This window comes from Sus scrofa, chromosome 17 (assembly GCF_000003025.6).
Source record: "Sus scrofa isolate TJ Tabasco breed Duroc chromosome 17, Sscrofa11.1, whole genome shotgun sequence".
In the NCBI taxonomy this organism is placed as follows: domain Eukaryota; kingdom Metazoa; phylum Chordata; class Mammalia; order Artiodactyla; family Suidae; genus Sus; species Sus scrofa.
In genome coordinates, this window is record NC_010459.5 from 48,749,467 (window position 1) to 48,766,481 (window position 17,015).

General features: G+C 45.6%; 1 protein-coding gene across 3 annotated transcripts in view; it reads right to left on the reverse strand.

The window, feature by feature from the left end:
• SLC13A3 (solute carrier family 13 member 3) overlaps positions 1 to 17,015 on the reverse strand; it is a 78,101-nt gene that overhangs the window by 35,287 nt on the left and 25,799 nt on the right. For 2 of the 3 annotated variants that reach the window (XM_003483976.4, XM_021078284.1), the window contains exons 2-3: positions 11,015 to 11,280; positions 7,667 to 7,830 (exon numbers count right to left, since the gene is read on the reverse strand). In XM_003483976.4, the coding sequence (XP_003484024.2) occupies positions 7,667 to 7,830; positions 11,015 to 11,280 (430 nt within the window). Of the gene's footprint in view, positions 1 to 7,666; positions 7,872 to 7,937; positions 9,498 to 11,014; positions 11,281 to 17,015 lie in introns of those variants that run through there. The other variant, XM_021078285.1, reaches the window with a different exon arrangement.

Sequence of the window (17,015 nt, forward strand, 5' to 3'; positions counted from 1 at the left end):
CCCTGACGTCTGGAACTGGTCTGACCCAGATACGCCAGATCGTTCTCTTGTTGGACCTAAGTAATCTTACACATCACCGACTTCAGACAAAGTCACTCTGAGACTGATAAAATAAGCCAGAGCAAGGACTCTTCATAACCTTATTTAAGTGCAAAGCCACATGCCACCCACAAAATACCAAGCATCCCTATTTCTTGATAAATGTCTTCTTACCTAGTTCCAAAAAATACTTCGTACCTAATCACAGAATTGTCCTCAGTTTCTGACAGCACCCCATCTACAGCAAACCCTGCTTCCTTACCCCTGACCCTACCCCAAATGCTCCAACCAAAGACTGAATCCCATGAGAGGTGCTTTCTGACACCCTCTTACTGAGCTGATGCTGGCTGCCCGCGCTGTACCCGTCCCCTCACTGCAGCAATCACAGATTCAACCTGTTTAACTACAGATGCAATCCTAGGGGTCTTTGGCCACAGGGACTGGGAGGAAAGGTCTAGAGTCCAGCCTCTGCTCTTTCCCTGTCTCACTGGGGGCTTGGGGAAGTCTCTTCCCTTCTCCATCCTGGGCTGTTCTTTCCCTGCTGGTACCATGAAAGAGCAGGTTTCCACGGTGGCTGACTGTGTCATTTTTATCGCACCTGAGGCTGGCTGGCCCTGCTGACCACCAGCAGGGGTGTGAAGACTAAATTCAGATCATCCCACCCTGGGCCATGGACATGAGGGCCTCAGGGCTCCCGTGTTGGGAACACATGTCCGTATGCAACTCACGAGGCCAGAGGCCAGGGCACTGAAGCAGGAAGTGAAGGGCTGTTAATAGGAGACCGATGCCAGTGGGCAAAGTCGCTCCCCAGGGGATGGCCAAACAGAAAGAACTCTGACCCAGTGACTCCCTAGCCCCCGTCCATCTCTAGCTCACTCTGTACCTTTCCCAGCTGGGTCAAGACCATGGCTGCCACGTGGCATCAGATGTCCACAGAGCCCACCAGCATCTCGGGTATAACAGGCTGTCCTCCTCAGGCCTGGATAAATGTTAGCATTTCCTGGGGATGCCTGGAGGTTCTGGTTTAGTGACTCTAGTACAGGGCTGGGGCCTCAGTATTTTTAAAAGCTCTGCAGGTGATCCCTTTGTGCAGCCAGGGTTGAGAAGGCTCCCCTGAAGTTACGAAGGGGGAACTGAAGCTTCCAGTGGCTGGCCCTGACCTTGGCGGGGGGGCGGTGCTTACTGGTTGCCACAGCCCCCACCTGGCCCCTTTTCTTATCCATGGAACCTGGTTGCTGCCAGCATCCATAGGAGAGCTCAGATATAAAACTGTGTGTGCCATTCACACACACACACACGACTGTAAACAACAATTTCTGGAACACGTAAGATTAGGAGGGAGGGAGTTTCACCTTTTCTTTATGCGGGTTAGTAATGTGAAAGAACTATATACCAAGCAATATTTTGTCCTAATAATGATGGTAATAAAACCAGTGAAGACGAAGTTGGGAAAAAAAAAAAAGGAAAACCAAGGAGCTAATTAGCTCCGAGCAACTCAGCTACTCTTAACCAATCACTCAGTTCATCACTGTTTCCTATGACTACGGTGACCCAAGTGACCGCGTGAAAACAGACCAAAGTCTCCAAAGGTTCTGACTTCCCTGGGTCCAGAAATCACTGGCTGGTTAGGAACTTGGTGCTTATGTAAGGTCTTATTTAAATAATAACAATCTCTGAGTTTGTACCAGGTCGGGAAACTGAGGACTTTCATATTTGTAATCTTCTGGCAGCCTCGGAACAGCCCGGGAGAGCTGGCAAGAGTTATTACTTTCCTCTTTTTTTTTTTTTAATTATTTATTTTCATTTTTTGCTTTTTAGGCCTGCACTTGTGGCATATGGAGGGTCCCAGGCTAGGGGTCAAATCGGAGTTGTAGCTGCCGGCCTACACCACAGCCACAGCAACGCCAGATTTGAGCCGCGTCTGCAACTTATATACCACAGCTCATGGCAATGCCGGATCCTTAACCCACTGAGAGAGGCCAGGGATCAAACCTGCATCCTCATGGATACTAGTCGGGTTTGTAAGCCACACTGAACCACAAAGGGAACTCCTACCTTCCTCTTTATACCTGGGGACACTAAGGCCCGGAGAGATGGGTTAAGGTTGGGATCAAGATGACCCAGTGGGCTAGTGGCAGAGTCGGGCATGTTCCAGGACTACTGACTCCCCACCTCACCCCTCTTTTATTTGGCAGATCTCGTGGCATGCAGAACTTCTCAGGCGAGGGATCGAACTCATGCCACAGCAGCAACCTGAGCCATAGCAGTGGTAACATCAGATCCTTAACCCACTGAGCCACCAGGGAGCTCTTTGACTCCCCACCCCTTGAATCTCAGCCCATCTCCAAAGGCACCCACCTGGCTCTTAGAAGGTCTGACCTGGAACTTCTAACTCTCGTCTAAGCCCCCGCCCCGCCCCCTGATATGACCGAAATGTTCTTGATGTTTGGCACATAGAAGGCTCTTGGGAAAGAGCTATTGGGCAAAATCAGGTAGAAAGCACCCAGGGAAAGTCAAAGTTCCCCACATGAGGCAGGTTTACATCCTTAATTCGTTTAGCACTCATGACCACCTAGGCAGTACGTATTAATATCCCCATTTTATGTATGAGGAGGTGGAGGCTTACAACTGCTCAGAAATGGTTCGTTGACCTGTCTGTCTATTGATTCCACACAGTTATTGAACACCACGCCAAACTGTGTTCGGGGGGAACGATACTATGGTTCACGCAGTGAGGAGGACTGACATAAGCTTCCATGGAACGTGGAGCTTGTGGAAGAGATGGATAGTAAACAAATAAAGCCCTCTCAACCAGGAGTCTTTGAAAACTGAATCAAGGGGTAGGGTCTTATTACTCATTCTTTCCAATTCCTGGAATTCTTATAATGGTTTCATACCCTAGAAGTTTTTATATGATAGCAGTTGTATAACTGCCACACATTAACCACTTCTATGTGCTGTCTCTCATTTCTCATGCAAGCTTCACAATCATATACATGAAATGGGAGGTTTTGCCCTCATTTTAGAGATGAGACAAGACCCTCAGGAGGAGGCCCCCTCCCAGCCTCATGAGGGAAGAGGAGGGCAATGCTCAACCAAGCCTAGAAGCCTGCTTGTGGAAGGACGCATCTTGGGCATTCCTAAAGGAAAGACATGGTGCCAAGGCTGGTGCCAAGCCAGCCTTCTTTGGGCAGAGAAAAGGAGGGGAAAGAGTGGTAGAGTTTAGATACAGAAGCCAGGTTGACCCCTTAGGGCTGAGGTATTTGGGGCAAATACTTCATTGTGTCCATCAGTATCCTCCTCTGAGAAATGGGCATGATGATAAGGCCACCTCTGCAGGGCCGAAGTGGAGGATCTCATGAGAGAAGGATGCTGGAGAAGTCACAGCTCACCTGGCCTTGGTCCCCCAGGCAGTGCAAGGAGAAGAGTGTGTAAAAGAATGGAAAAGAAGCAGCAGGGCTGCCCTCCAAGGCCAAGGACCCCCCGCCCCCGTCCCCACCCGGGGTCTTGTCCAGAGAGGCCAGGGCTGCCCCACGTTCTATCTCACTCTGGTACATGCTTGTGAGCACACATTCCAACAACGAACTCTCCACAGTGCTTTGGGCAAATCGGTTTGCTTCTCTGACCCTCAGTTTCTTCATCAGTCAAATGAGGGTCATGTACTTCTCCATACTGCTATGAAGATCAAACGAGCTAATGGTCATGAAAAATTAGCACAGTGTCTGGCATAGGGTGGGTCTTCAGAAAATGACAGCTCACGTCAGCATTACTGTTGTTGCTCCGGGTGTCCCTCAGGGACTTAAAGCCTCCAGGAGCCTCTTCACCTGGGTCCAGCCCCATGAATAGCCTCCACTGCCTCCACCCCTGTCCTCATCTCCTGCCTCTAGGACAGAGCACAGAAACTGGATGAAAGGGAACATGTCTCTTTGCACTGGATTTACCCAATTTAGATCTTGGGCTGATCATTAACCAAGCCTTGTTCTCTGATCCCACCACTATGAAATCAGGTGTCTGCCCCAGCCCCCCAGGGGCTCCTGCCTCCTAACAGCCTGCAGCGCAGGTGGAAAGGCTCCAGACTTTGCCTATGCACCCGGCGCTGCGTGTGACCTTGGGCAAGGTCCTTTCCCTTCCCGCATCTCAGGTTTTTCCATCTTCTTTCATTTCTTTCATATAATGAGGGAATTGGCTTTCAAACATTTTTTTTTTTTTCATTTTGGCCACTAAACTCTTAGAAAAAAAAAATCTTGTGTGGGAGGTAGAACAATAGAGGTTAAGAGTAGAAGCTTTAAAGTCAACCAGCCTGGGTTCGAAATACCAGAGCTGTTTTGAAACTGTGAGCTTGGGGTTACTTTAACCTCCTTTTTTCCTTTTTTTCTTTCTTTTTTTTTCTTTTTAAGGCTGCACCTGTGGCAGTGGAAGTTCCCAGGCTAGGGCTCAAATCTGAGCAGCAGCTGTGGTCTATGCCACAGCAATGCCAGATCTGAGACACACCTGCTGCCTATGCTGCAGTTTGTGGCAACACCAGATCCTTAACCTACTGAGTTGAGAGGCCAGGGATGAAACCTGAATCCTTATGGATACAATGTTGAGTTCTTAATCTGCTGAGTGACAATGGGAACTCCTTTAATCTCTTTTAAAATTTCTTCCTTCATTTCCATTCCTCTAAATGTCAGGCCCTAAGACAAGACTTTGCATAAAGTAAGTGCTCAATAAACACCAGTAATTATTACTCTGAAGCTCAGGGTATAAAGTAGATAAAATGGGGGCAGGTGAGTTGAAATGGAAGCAGAAGCAGAGTTAACTGCTTGCTGTCACCTCAAGGTGACCAGAGGCATTCTCTTGGAGTCCCAAGACTCAGGGGAAACAGTCTGAAAACCACAAGGCCAATACTAGGCTTCTACTAGGGAATACTAGAGATCTGCAGACTATGGCCCTTGGGCTGAATCTGGTCCACTGCCTGCCAGCTAAAGTTTTAACATTTTTAAATGGCGAAAAAAATCAGTAGAAGAATAATATTTTGTGATGTAAAAATTATGTAAAATTTAATAGTTCCCGTTGTGGCTCAGAGGTAACAAACCCAACTAGTATCCAACTAGTAGCCATGAGGACGTGGGTTTGATCCCTGGTCTCACTCAGTAGGTTTAGGATCCGGCATTGCCATGAGCTGTGGTGCAGGTCTCAGATGCAGCTTGGATCCCCTGTTGCTGTGGCTGTGGTGTAGGCTGGCAGCTGTAGCTCCGATTTGACCCCTAGCCTGGGAACTTCCATATGCCATGGGTATGGCCCTAGACAAACAAATAAACAAAAAACCAAATTAAAAAAAATAAAATTTGAATTTCAGCACCCACAAGTAAAATTTCATTGGAACACAGCCATGCCCACTAATTTACACATTGTCTCTGGGGGAATGCTTTCTCCTGGCAAGGGCAGAATTCGAGTGGTTGTGACAGAGGGGCCAGAAAAGCCTAAAATATTTACTGTGAGGTCATCACAGAAAAAGTTTTTCATCCCCTACTATAGAACACTCTCCCTTCCACCTGAAAGACTTCGGTTTTGTATAGATCCTGGTTCTCCTACTTTACCAACAACATGATTGATCCTGGACATATCACTTCACCTCTCCGAACCTCACCTATAAAATATCTATAATCATTTCTAGCTTTCAAGGTTGTTCATGGAAATAAAATAAGCAAGACCCTTTATTGCATGATGGGGAAATGCCCATACTCAGCAACTGAGATGAACTTAGATGGTACATGGGTCAATATTTAGATTTTTTACAGGTATATATTTGTTTCACTCCGTATTCAAAAAGTATATAACCAGCACACAAAGCCCATGGTTTCATGGAGAAGGTTTGTTGTGTTGGTTGGGGTAAATGATTTAAAGCTCTGGGGCAGATCTATCACCCGTTTCTCAAGCTGCATCTTCCATCTTTGGGTCCTAAGTAGCATCTCTCATCCCCATCCTCCTATTCACATCCCAACGAGCAGGAGTAGGAAGCAGGAAGGCCAGGACCCTGAAGTTTCACACATTGTTCCCACTCACATCCCATTAGCTAATCTTGGCCACATGACCAAGTCTAACTGCAAAGGAAGCTGAGACATTCAGACACTTCTCTGCACAGCCATGTGCCCAAGTGAGGGTTCTATTACTGAAAGAAAAAAGGAAGAATCAATGCCGCAATCTCTGTCCATATATATACCAGTTTAAAACTGCCTTTTGAAATACATGTATCTAAATAAAAAGAAAGATGTTTTATAGTAGATGGGATGTGGCAGCCCTTTTGCAACCATGAGGGAAAGCCCAAGGGAGTCACAGAGATGCCTGTGAACAGCCCTGACATCCTTGTGCCCCTGAAATGATCCTGGAACTGCCCTTCTCTGACTTCTTGACATTTGAGGAAAATAAACTCTTGTTCTTTATGTCATTTGCAGACAGGTATCCTTTTACTTGCAGCCAAAAGAATTCTCACTGGTGCAGCTGATTTCATGGGTAAAAGAGTGGGCTCTGCAGCCAGACTGCTTGGGTGCAAAGTCAGGCTCAGCCATTTGCACGCTGTGTGGCTTGGGGAAGTCACTTCCTTTCTCTGAGCGCTCATTCAGTGATCTTAAAACATGGCAGCTACTTGTGTTTTGTTTTATTTAGAACACAATTTCGGAGGTTTGAATGAATGCAGTCCCTTAGTTCATGGCACATTCTCCCTATCTGTTGCTTAAAGGCCCTCTTTTGCCTTATTTATTTAAATTTATTTAGCTCCCTTTATCTCCATTTACCTTCCCAGAGAAACCACTGTATTTAATGTGTAGCTTTTCCTTTGTTTATGTTCTTGCAAAATGTTTTGTCATTTGTGTTTTTACTTTTCATAATGGTATTGTGTTCTAGGTCTCATCCTGGCTTTTTTCCCAAACACAGTGGTGTTTCATGAAATTTATTTATAAAACTACATGTTCCTCTAATTCTTTGCTCCTAAAAGCAACGCAGTGCTCAGGGGTGTGTACCCACCTCGCTCTATTTTCTTTACCGGCGAGGATGTTCCCATAGCTCCCAACGTCACACCACAGGGCAAGCTGCTCTAAACATAGTCATATGTGTCTCCCTGTGGATCTTTGTCAGATGCCTTCAGCACTTGCATTCAGGATTCAAACTGCTGGGTTCCAGGCTACATGCACACTTAATTTCATTAAGTATTGGCAGGAAGCCCTCGAGAGGAGCTGATGGTCCGCACTGTCTAGCGGTGCACAGGGTTCCAATGGCTCTCTTGCTGCCAACACTGGGCACTCTCCAGCTTCCTTATTTCTGCCAATCTCTGTGAGGTTAATCCCATTGTTGTCTCAGCTTGCACAGTACCTACTTTCTAAGGCTGTTTTGAGAGGCCAAGGAGATAATGTACGTAAAGTGTTTGACTCATTGGTAAGTACATAGTAAATGCTCAATAAATACAAAACATTTTAAAGGTACCATGGTTTGACTTAGTTAATTCTCAGGTATTAGTATTATGAAAACACTCGGCACACAGTAGGTGCTAATCAGTGCCTCTTTTTGCCTTCCCCAGCATCCTTTGGACATCCCCTCCCCCATCCTGCTACCTTGCAGAGTTGCTTCTGGACCCCTTCCACAGCCTCACCTGCATTCTCTTCGCTGTCCCAGCTGAGGTCCTTCCGAGCCTCCTTCTGGCCAAAGAGGCTCTTCAGGATGGCGTTGGCGATGGGCAGCATCATGGCGGTGGAGGCGGTGTTGCTCAGCCACATGGACAGAAAGGAGGTGGTCACCATCATCCCCAGGATGAGTCTGGGAACAGAGGGAGCCGGAAGCAGATCCAGAACCGAGGCCTCTGGTCCCAGCCGCGCCCCCCCCCCCCCCCCCCCCCCCGCCGGAAGCAGATCCAGAACCGAGGCCTCTGGTCCCAGCTGCCCCCCACCCCCAACTTCTTACGGATGGAAAGTTAAGGGCCAGACAGGACAAACTAGTGACCAAGTGGAAACCAGATCCACTCACCATGCTATTCTATATCTAAGGAAATGACTGACTCAGTGTATGTGAGGGAATTGACCTCGGGTGCCCAAGGTGAAATAGTTCCAAAGACAAACCAACCCTGAAATGTACCCTCCTTTGCCCCCAAATCCTTGACAGCTCCCATTGCAGAAGAAAGTTGCCTTGGTTTGGCATCAAGACTCTCCACTATTTCACTCTAAATGACCTTCTCAGCCTCCTCTCCCAGTTCCCTTCCCTCTCCTCCCAGGCACCCCTGCTCAGCCGCTGCTGAATTTCTCGACAGCTTCCAAACATGCCTTGATGCCTGACATTGCTTGTTCCCTCCCACCAAAAGGAATCTAAGTTTCTAAATCTAAATGATTTTTTTCCCTTTACATTGCACTCTTAATCCACCTGGAATGTGTTTAGATGTGCAGAACAAATTCACATCTAAGCAGATTTTTTTTTCCGAAGAATAAACCAATGATTCCAATACCCACCATTTATTGACTCCTTCCCCTCCCCATGGACTTAGGTTTCTTCTGGATTATTTATCCTGTGTTTTAAAAACCTATTTCTGAACTAGTGTCATGTTGTTTTCATTGTTGAAATTTTAAAAAATGTTTGATAGCAGCCTCACCAGTTCTTCAAGGTCAAATGTAATCTCCTCCAGAAAGAAGTTGCCCCTACAGCTCGTGTGGGCTCCTAGAGCATCCAGTGCCCTTGGGTATCACATTCTGCTTTGCATTGGGATCAGTTCTATGGAAGGACCCTCTCCCGCGGGATTGACAGGATTGACAGCCCCCTCCTGAGGAAACAGCTACAAAGCCCAGCAGAGTGCTTGGACCAGAGAAAGTGCTAGAAAACTCTGAGTTATCCAGAGCTTTCTTCTCCCTCATTACTACCCCCATTCCCACCACAGACAGAGTTCTCAAACCTGTCCGTCCTGTCCATCTCCACTGCCACCACCCTACTCCGAGGTGTCACTCTATCTCATCCAGGCTGCAACCGGCTTCTCACCCTCATCTGCTCCCCCAGATGGCAGCCAAGAGGAATTTTTTAAAAATCTAAATCTGGTCGTGTCACTCCCCAGCTTAGAATGTTTTAAAGCAGAGATTCATAACTATGGAGGCAATGGATATAATTCAGGATGGAAATGATTGGGGGAAGTGCATCTTTATTTTATTAACATCTAATAGAAATTAAATATTGCCTTCAGTGATAAACATAGGTAACAGCATTCATTAGTATTAGCAAAGGAGTTGGTCATCAACTAAGATCACAAAAACTTTCATAACATTTTAAAATACCAGAGACACTCAAAACTGCCTCGAAATTATAGTTATTAGGCTTGTCACTAGATCTCATCATTTATTGTGTTCATAAAGCAGTACATATACTATTTTATCACAGATTTGTGTGTTTTTAAAAAATTGTTTTGGAGTTCCTGTTGTGGCTCAGTGGTTAATGAACTCGACTAGGATCCATGAGAATGTGGGTTCGATTCCTGGCCTCACTCAGTGGGTTAAGGATCTGGTGTTGCTGTGAGCTGTGGTGTAGGACACAGATGCGGCTCAGATCCTGCCTTGCTGTGGCTGTGGTGTAGGCTGGCAGCTGTAGCTCCGATTCAACCCTTAGACTGGGAACATTCATATGCCACAGTGCAACCCTAAAAAGACACACACAAAAAAATCATTTAGATAATTGCATTTTGCTGTAATATTGTTGTGGTTGTTGTTTTTTAAAATCCTATGTATTGTGCTCTATGCATTTAAAAACATTACTAGAGGAGTTCCCATGGTGGCGCAGTGGTTAACGAATCCGACTAGGAACCATGAGGTTGCGGGTTCCGTCCCTGCCCTTGCTCAGTGGGTTAACGATCCGGTGTTCCCGTGAGCTGTGGTGTAGGTTGCAGACGCGGCTCGGATCCTGCATTGCTGTGGCTCTGGAGTAGGTGGGGGGCTACAGCTCCAATTCGACCCCTAGCCTGGGAACCTCCATATGCCGCAGGAGCGGCCCAAAGAAATAGCAAAAAAAAAAAAAAAAAAAAAAAAAAAAGACAAAAAAAAAATTAAAAAATAAAAAAAAATAAAAACATTACTAGAAAGGAATCCTTAAGATTCAACAAATTGAAACAAATTAAAGGAACAACAATAACCCTATTTTAAAGGCCATTCAATTCTCTTAAGAGTTTAAATCCGAGCCAGGGAGCCTGAGGCCCCACAGGAATGGGCCCTGTCTCTCCATCTCTCAAAAGCCATCTTTTCATCCACTCCCCACCCACCCTGCCACCTTGGTTGGTAAATAGCAAATCAGGATGATAACAGCTGGCATTTACTGTGCAGCTACTGCATTGTCATTTTACAGGCAGAGAACAGGATGAGTCACTACCCAGAGCAAGAGAGGCGAGATTTTGCCCAAGTGGTCTGAGTCATACTGCTAATATGGCCCCCTCTAAAACTATTGAACACAAGGAGTTCCTGTCATAGCTCAGCAGTAATGAATCTGGCAAGTATGCATGAGGATGTGGGTTCGATCCCTGTCCTTGCTCAGTGGGTTAAGGATGCAGTGTGACTGTGAGCTGTGGTGTAGGTCGCAGACGTGGCTTGGATCCAGTATTGCTGTAGCTGTGGTGTAGGCCGACAGCTGTAGCTTCCATTGGACCCCTAGCCTGGGAACTTCCATATGCTGTGGGTGTAGCTCTATAAAGCCAAAAACAAACAAACAAACAAACTACTGGACAGGAATCCGGTGGAGATGAGGTCTGGGAATGAGCATTTCAATTCACTTCCCATGTGATTCTTAAGCACTTTTGAGAACCGCCCAAGAGCCTTGCACTGTATCTGGAAACTAAATATTTGAGAAATGAATAAGTAAGTGGATGGTGGGCTATGAGTTTGTTGCCCAGGATGACAAGACTGGGAAGAATGAGTTTGGGCTCCAAGAGATGTGGCCCCCTCTGCCTTCCCGCCTGCGGGCTGGACCCATTACCTGGCCTTACCTGGCCGGCTGGACCCCAATGAACATCAGGACCTTGAGGGCAATTCTCCGGTGCAGGTTCCATTCCTCGATGGCACTGGCCATGATCAGACCGCTGAGGAAGAGGAAGTTGGTGTCCAGGAAGTACTGGGAGCAGACCTTGTTGGAAGGCAGGATGCCCAAGAAGGGGAAGAGGATGATGGGCAGCAGGGCTGTCACTGAGAGGGGCAGGGCCTCTGTGCACCAGTACACTGCCATGAGCAGGATGACGAATAGGCAGCGGCCTTCCTGCAGAAGGGAGATGCAGGCTCAGGAGGGTCAGCAGAGCTCAGGGTGTCAGAGGGAGCAGAGGTCCTGGACCAGAGCCCATCAGGGCACGTTCCTTGGGGAGGCAGTGGAGAGGATAAGTGTCCAAGGCTCAGACCTTGAGCAGGTGGTGCCACCTACCTGAGCCTCATTTTACTCAACCATAAAATGAGGAAGTTGTATCTGTTCATTTTATAGGTCTGTTTGAGGATCAAATGGAATACCCATTGTCTTAGAATAGACATGAGCATGGGAGTGAGAGTAGTTTGCTTGACAGGGAATCCCAGAAAGCTCTGGAAGAGCAGTGAGTAAGTGAAACAGAGAAGGAAGCCAAGACAGTGTGTTAAGGAGAAGGCTACCACTGTGGGCAGCTGTGACTCAATCCTGATGGGGACTCCAGAAGGAAGTGTAGATCATGCCTCAGCATAGTCCCCCTGGGAGGCAAGGAAGCTGGTCATGGCTGGTTGAGGGCTGCTCCTGGGAGCATTAACTCCCCTGCACTTCCAGCCTGCCCTATGCAGCAGCCAGAGAACATGCAGAGCATCCTGGGTTCAGTAAGAAGCTCTTGGCACGTGCAGAATGGTAAGTGCCAATGGGGATGTAGATGGAGCACAAGTAGCAACTGCCACATCCACAGCACAATATCCAACACCTGGAACACACTCTATACACAATACTAATAATGACTGATATTTACTGGGTCATTAAATACCATGTATCATTTATTCCTCACAAAATTCTAGTGAAGTAGATACAATTATTTTGACCATCCCATGGGTGAGGAAACTGAGATGCAATGAGGTCACTAGCAAGGCAATAGTTGTGCAAACAAGGCAACTCTCTTAACCAAGTACTCTATGGCTGTTTTCAATTGAGTACTAGAGCCTATGACAGTCTGACAACGCAATTTCAAAGATTCAAAACAAAACTGGTCAGTGGTTGCTGAGGCTGGGGTTAGGATGTTTGTGTTTTGGGGGTGGGGCGCTGCAAAGGAGGGCAAGGGAAAACTTAGAGGTGATGGAAATGTTCTGGAACTCAACTGGGGTGGTGATTACATGGGTGTTTACATCTGCCAAAGCTTGTTAAACTATTCACCTGCTCGTGAAATAAGTGGGCAAAAATGAGAGTGCGGGATACATCGGTGTCTCATAGGATTCATAATAATTAGTGTCTTATTACTCACACAGTCACAGTTTGAATCCACTGTGGGGACCTTGCACCTTCCTACCAATTTCTTGGATTTGGTGCTCTCTGGTGCCATTTTGTTCTTCTTACTCCTTACTCACTGTAGGTTTTATTGACTTTTTTTCAGTAACTTTATTCACAGGAGAACTGAACTGATGAAATGAATTCCATCCCAACAGAACATATCTTTAGTTACACAGGGTGGACGTCAAGCTATGTGCAGACACTATGATTAGTTAATCCATCTAAAGGGACAAAGGTAGATCAATGGTCCAGGCAGATCAATGAAATGGCTTTGGCAATAATCCAGACAAAAAATACTGACTGGTAGGGTCTGAAGGGAGCAGTGTAGGTCGTGAGAAGTGGTCAAGCTCTGCATCTATTTCTAAGGTACAACCTGACGGCTTTGCCAAGGATTTGTTATGATGCATAAGGCAAAGAGAGAAGCCAAGGGTAAGTGTTGGCCTCAGCAGTAGGAAGCAGGAGGCTATCATTTTCTGGAAGAGAGGAGACTGTGAGACACACCACACCCATCTCCAAACCTTGAAAACACATCCTGAGCCTCTGCTTAACACACCTGATGTTGGAGAATTTCCATTTCCCAAATGCCTTAGCTTTTGTACCATTAACTTAAGAGACCTACAAAAAGTCTTCTGCAGAGGGATTTTTTGCATAACAAATCCTCTTTTCCCATTTGTCTATTTTTTCTTTTGTTGCTTGTACCTTTGGGGTCATATCCAAGAAATCATTGCCAAATCCAATGTCCTGAAGTTTCTGTCGTATGTTTTCTTCCTAGATTTTTATAGTTTTTTAGGTCTTAATATTTAGATCATGGATTCATTTTGAGTTAATTGCTGCATGTGATGTTAGATAAGGTTCTTAAAAAACTCATTATTTTCATATGAATATCTAGTTTTCCCAGCACAACTTGATGAAAAGGTTGTCCTTTCCCCACTGAGTCGTCTTAGGGGCGCTTGTCAAAAGTCATCTGATCATACATGTGAAGGTCTCTTTTGGGGCTTTCTATTCTGTTCCATTGGCTATATCTGGGTTATTTTGTTTGTTTGTTTTGCTAGTACCACACTATTTTGATTACTGTAGGTTTGTAGTGAGTTTTGAAATCAGGAAGTGTGAGTCCTCCAAATTTGTTCTTTTTTAAGATTGTTTTGGTTATTTGGGCTTCCCTGAGATTCTGCACGAATTTTAGGATGAGTTTTTCTATTTCTGCAAAAAAAAAAAAATTGGAATTTTGAAATGGATTGCACTGACTCTTTAGACCACTTTGGATAGATTGTACCTTAACAATATTAAATTTCCAATCTATGAACACAAGCTATGTTTCTATTTACAGTCAATCCCCTATGTATGATGGCTAAACTTACCATTTTTTTAACTTTACAATGGTGCAAAAGTGATATACCTTCAGAACAATTTTGAATTTTGATCTTTTTCTGGACTAGTGATACGCCATCCCATCCTCTCTCCTGATGCTGGGCAGTGGCAGCAAGGCTCAGCCCAGTCAACCACACCATCGTGAGGGTAAACAACCAATAGAGTTACAACCATTCTGTACCCGGACAACCATTCCATTCTTCACTTTCAGTACAGTATTAAATAAGTCACAGGAAATAGTCAACATTTTATTATAAAATAGGCTTTGTGTTAGACACTTTTGCCCAAATGTAGGCTAATATGAGTGAGCACATTTAAGGTAGGCTAGGCTAAGCTATGATGTTGAGTAGGTTAGGTGTATTAAAAGCATTTTTTTGGGGGGGGGGCTGCACCTGCAGCATATGGAAGTTTCCAGGCTAGGGGTTGAATCGGAGCTGCAGCTGCTGGCCTAAGTCACAGGCACAGCAATTCAGGATCTGAGCCACATCTGCGACCTACACCACAGCTCACAGCAATGCCATATCCTTAACCTACTGAGTGAGGCCAGGTATTGAACCCGTGGCCTCTTGGATACTAGTTGGGTTCATAACCCCCTGAGCCATGATGGGAACTACAAAAGCATTTTGACTTTAGATATTTTCAACTTACAATGGGTTTATTGAGACATAACTCCAACATAAGATGGGAAAGATCTGTATTTATTTCTTTAATTTATTTTGGCAATGTTTTGTAGTTTTCATTGTACATGTGTTTCGCTTCCTCGGTTAATTCCTAAGTATTTTTTTCCTTTTTTTTTTTTTTTTTTTTTTGTCTCTTTGGGGCCACACCCATGGCATATGGAGGTTCCAAGGCTAGGGGTCAAATTGGAGCTACAGTTGCTGGCCCACACCACAGCCACAGCAACACAGAATCCGAGTGGCATCTATGACCTACACCACAGCTCACAGCAACACCAGATCCTTAACCCACTGAGCAGGGCCAGGGATTGAACCCCACATCCTCTTGGCTGCCAGTCAGGTTCATTAACTGCTGAGCCACAACAGGAACTCTGTGTTTTATCCTTTTTGATGCTATTATAAATGAATTATTTTCTTAATTTCCTTTTTAGATGGTTCATTATTAATGTATAGAAATGCAACCAATTTTTATGTGTTGACTTTGTATCCCGTATTCCTGAATTCTTTTTTCAGTTCTAACAGTTTGGGGTTGTCGGGGTCAGGGAAGAATAATTATAAAACAAAAGGACACCACTTGAAATGAATATTCCAAGAAGTCAAGTTATTGGACACACACTTTAAAGATCAAAAGCAAAAGCAATAATACGAAATCAAATCCCATGATGAAAACTTGCCTCAGTTCTGATTTCCTAACATCCTTTTGGTCCAGTTACCAGGTGGATCCCTACATGTCAGGGATGAGATAACTTAGATAATCACAGATTTTTAAGTATTCCTAACTTTCAGCCCTTTGTCTAAGGAAAATTGTACATCAAACCACAATATAAAACAGACAAGCCCTGAAAGTAAAATTCCATTTAAAAGGAGTTTTTCTGGGTGAAAGGGGATGAGGAGCTCTCTACTGGGCCCCTCCATTCTCTTCTTCCCTTCCTCCCTTCTACCCACCCTGGGAAAACCCTAATACCTCCCTGATTCAGCAACCCAATTCATGACCATCACCAACCCCCCTAGCATTTCCCAGCTTTTAAGATGTGAACACTGAGACCAGAGAGGGTAAATCTCAGACAGCAGATAGGTGTCAGAGATGGTTCTAGAACCCCAAACTGGGGTTCCCAGGCAGCTGAGACCCTGCACCAGGTTAGCTATAGAAAAAGCCTTCTTTGCCTCAATGGGTGCTGAGAGCCAAAGGCTCTTATCTCAGCGTTCTACAGAGGGAAAGAGAGGGATGGGCAGGCCCATTCCAGGCACTCCCAGTGCAGCAAACAAAGATGCAGAAAAGTGGCAGCCCAACAAACAGCATCCTGTCCACAGGAGCTCCTGGAATGCCCACGTTCTGCCAGGGGAGCTTCAAGGATTACCTGGGAAGCTGATGTATCCAAAAGTTCAGACCACAAAAAAGCAAATTTGGCCACTAAGATCTTCATAGGGTTGGGAACCTGAGAGTCCACAAATGAACCTGAATAACAGGTAGAGACAGTTTCCATAGCTCTGAGAGGTCAAGTGACTTTTCTGAAAACACAGCTTCCTAGAGTTGGAGCCAGGTTTGAAGCAGAAGCCCATGCCTTGGCACCTCGGGTGGCAGAGGCTTGATACCCCTTGTCTCCATCTCCTTATCCTGCTTCATTTCTCTTCATATAATCAGTTGCTGCCACCTATATTAGTGTTCTCCAGAGAAAAAGAACAAATAGGACATATCTAGATAACATATGAGAGATTTATGACAGGACTTGGCTCATGCAGATATGGAGGCCAAGAAGTCCTATCTGCCATCTGTGACCAGGAGAATCAGGAAAGCTGATGATGTGAGCCTGGTGAGGCCCAATCTGAGCCCCAAAGCCCAAGAGCCATGAGCACCGATGTCCGAGGGCAGGAGAAAATGGATGGTTCAGATCAAGCAGAGGGAACATGCTCTCCCTCCACCCTTTTGTTCTATTCAAGCCCTCAGCTGACTGGATGATAGCCACCTGCGTCAGTGAGGGCAGAGCTCAGTCTACTGCCTCAAACGCAATCTCTTCCACAGACACACTCAAATAATGTTTCACCAACTAACCAGGCATCTCTAGCCTAGTCAAGTTGACGTGTAAAACAAACCTGAAGATAGATTTTATAACTTATTGATTTTTTCCTCTACTAGAATGTAAGCTCTAGGGGAGCAGTGACTGTGTTCCTGAAGCCAAGAACAGTGCTTGGCACATAGTAGGGGCCCAAAATAATTGTTTTTTTTTTTTTTTTTTTTTGGCTGTGCCCAGGGTATGTAGAAGTTCTTGGGCCAGGGATCAAACCCGCACCATAGCTGTTACCAGAGCCACAGCAGTGATGCCAGATCCTTAAGCCACTGAGTCACCAGGGAACTCCCAAAATATTTGTTGAATGACTAACACATGCTTCTGCAAATCAGAGCCATTGCTTCGAACATGCTAACTATCATCCATTCAGCAAATACTATTCCTGACCACACGCTAG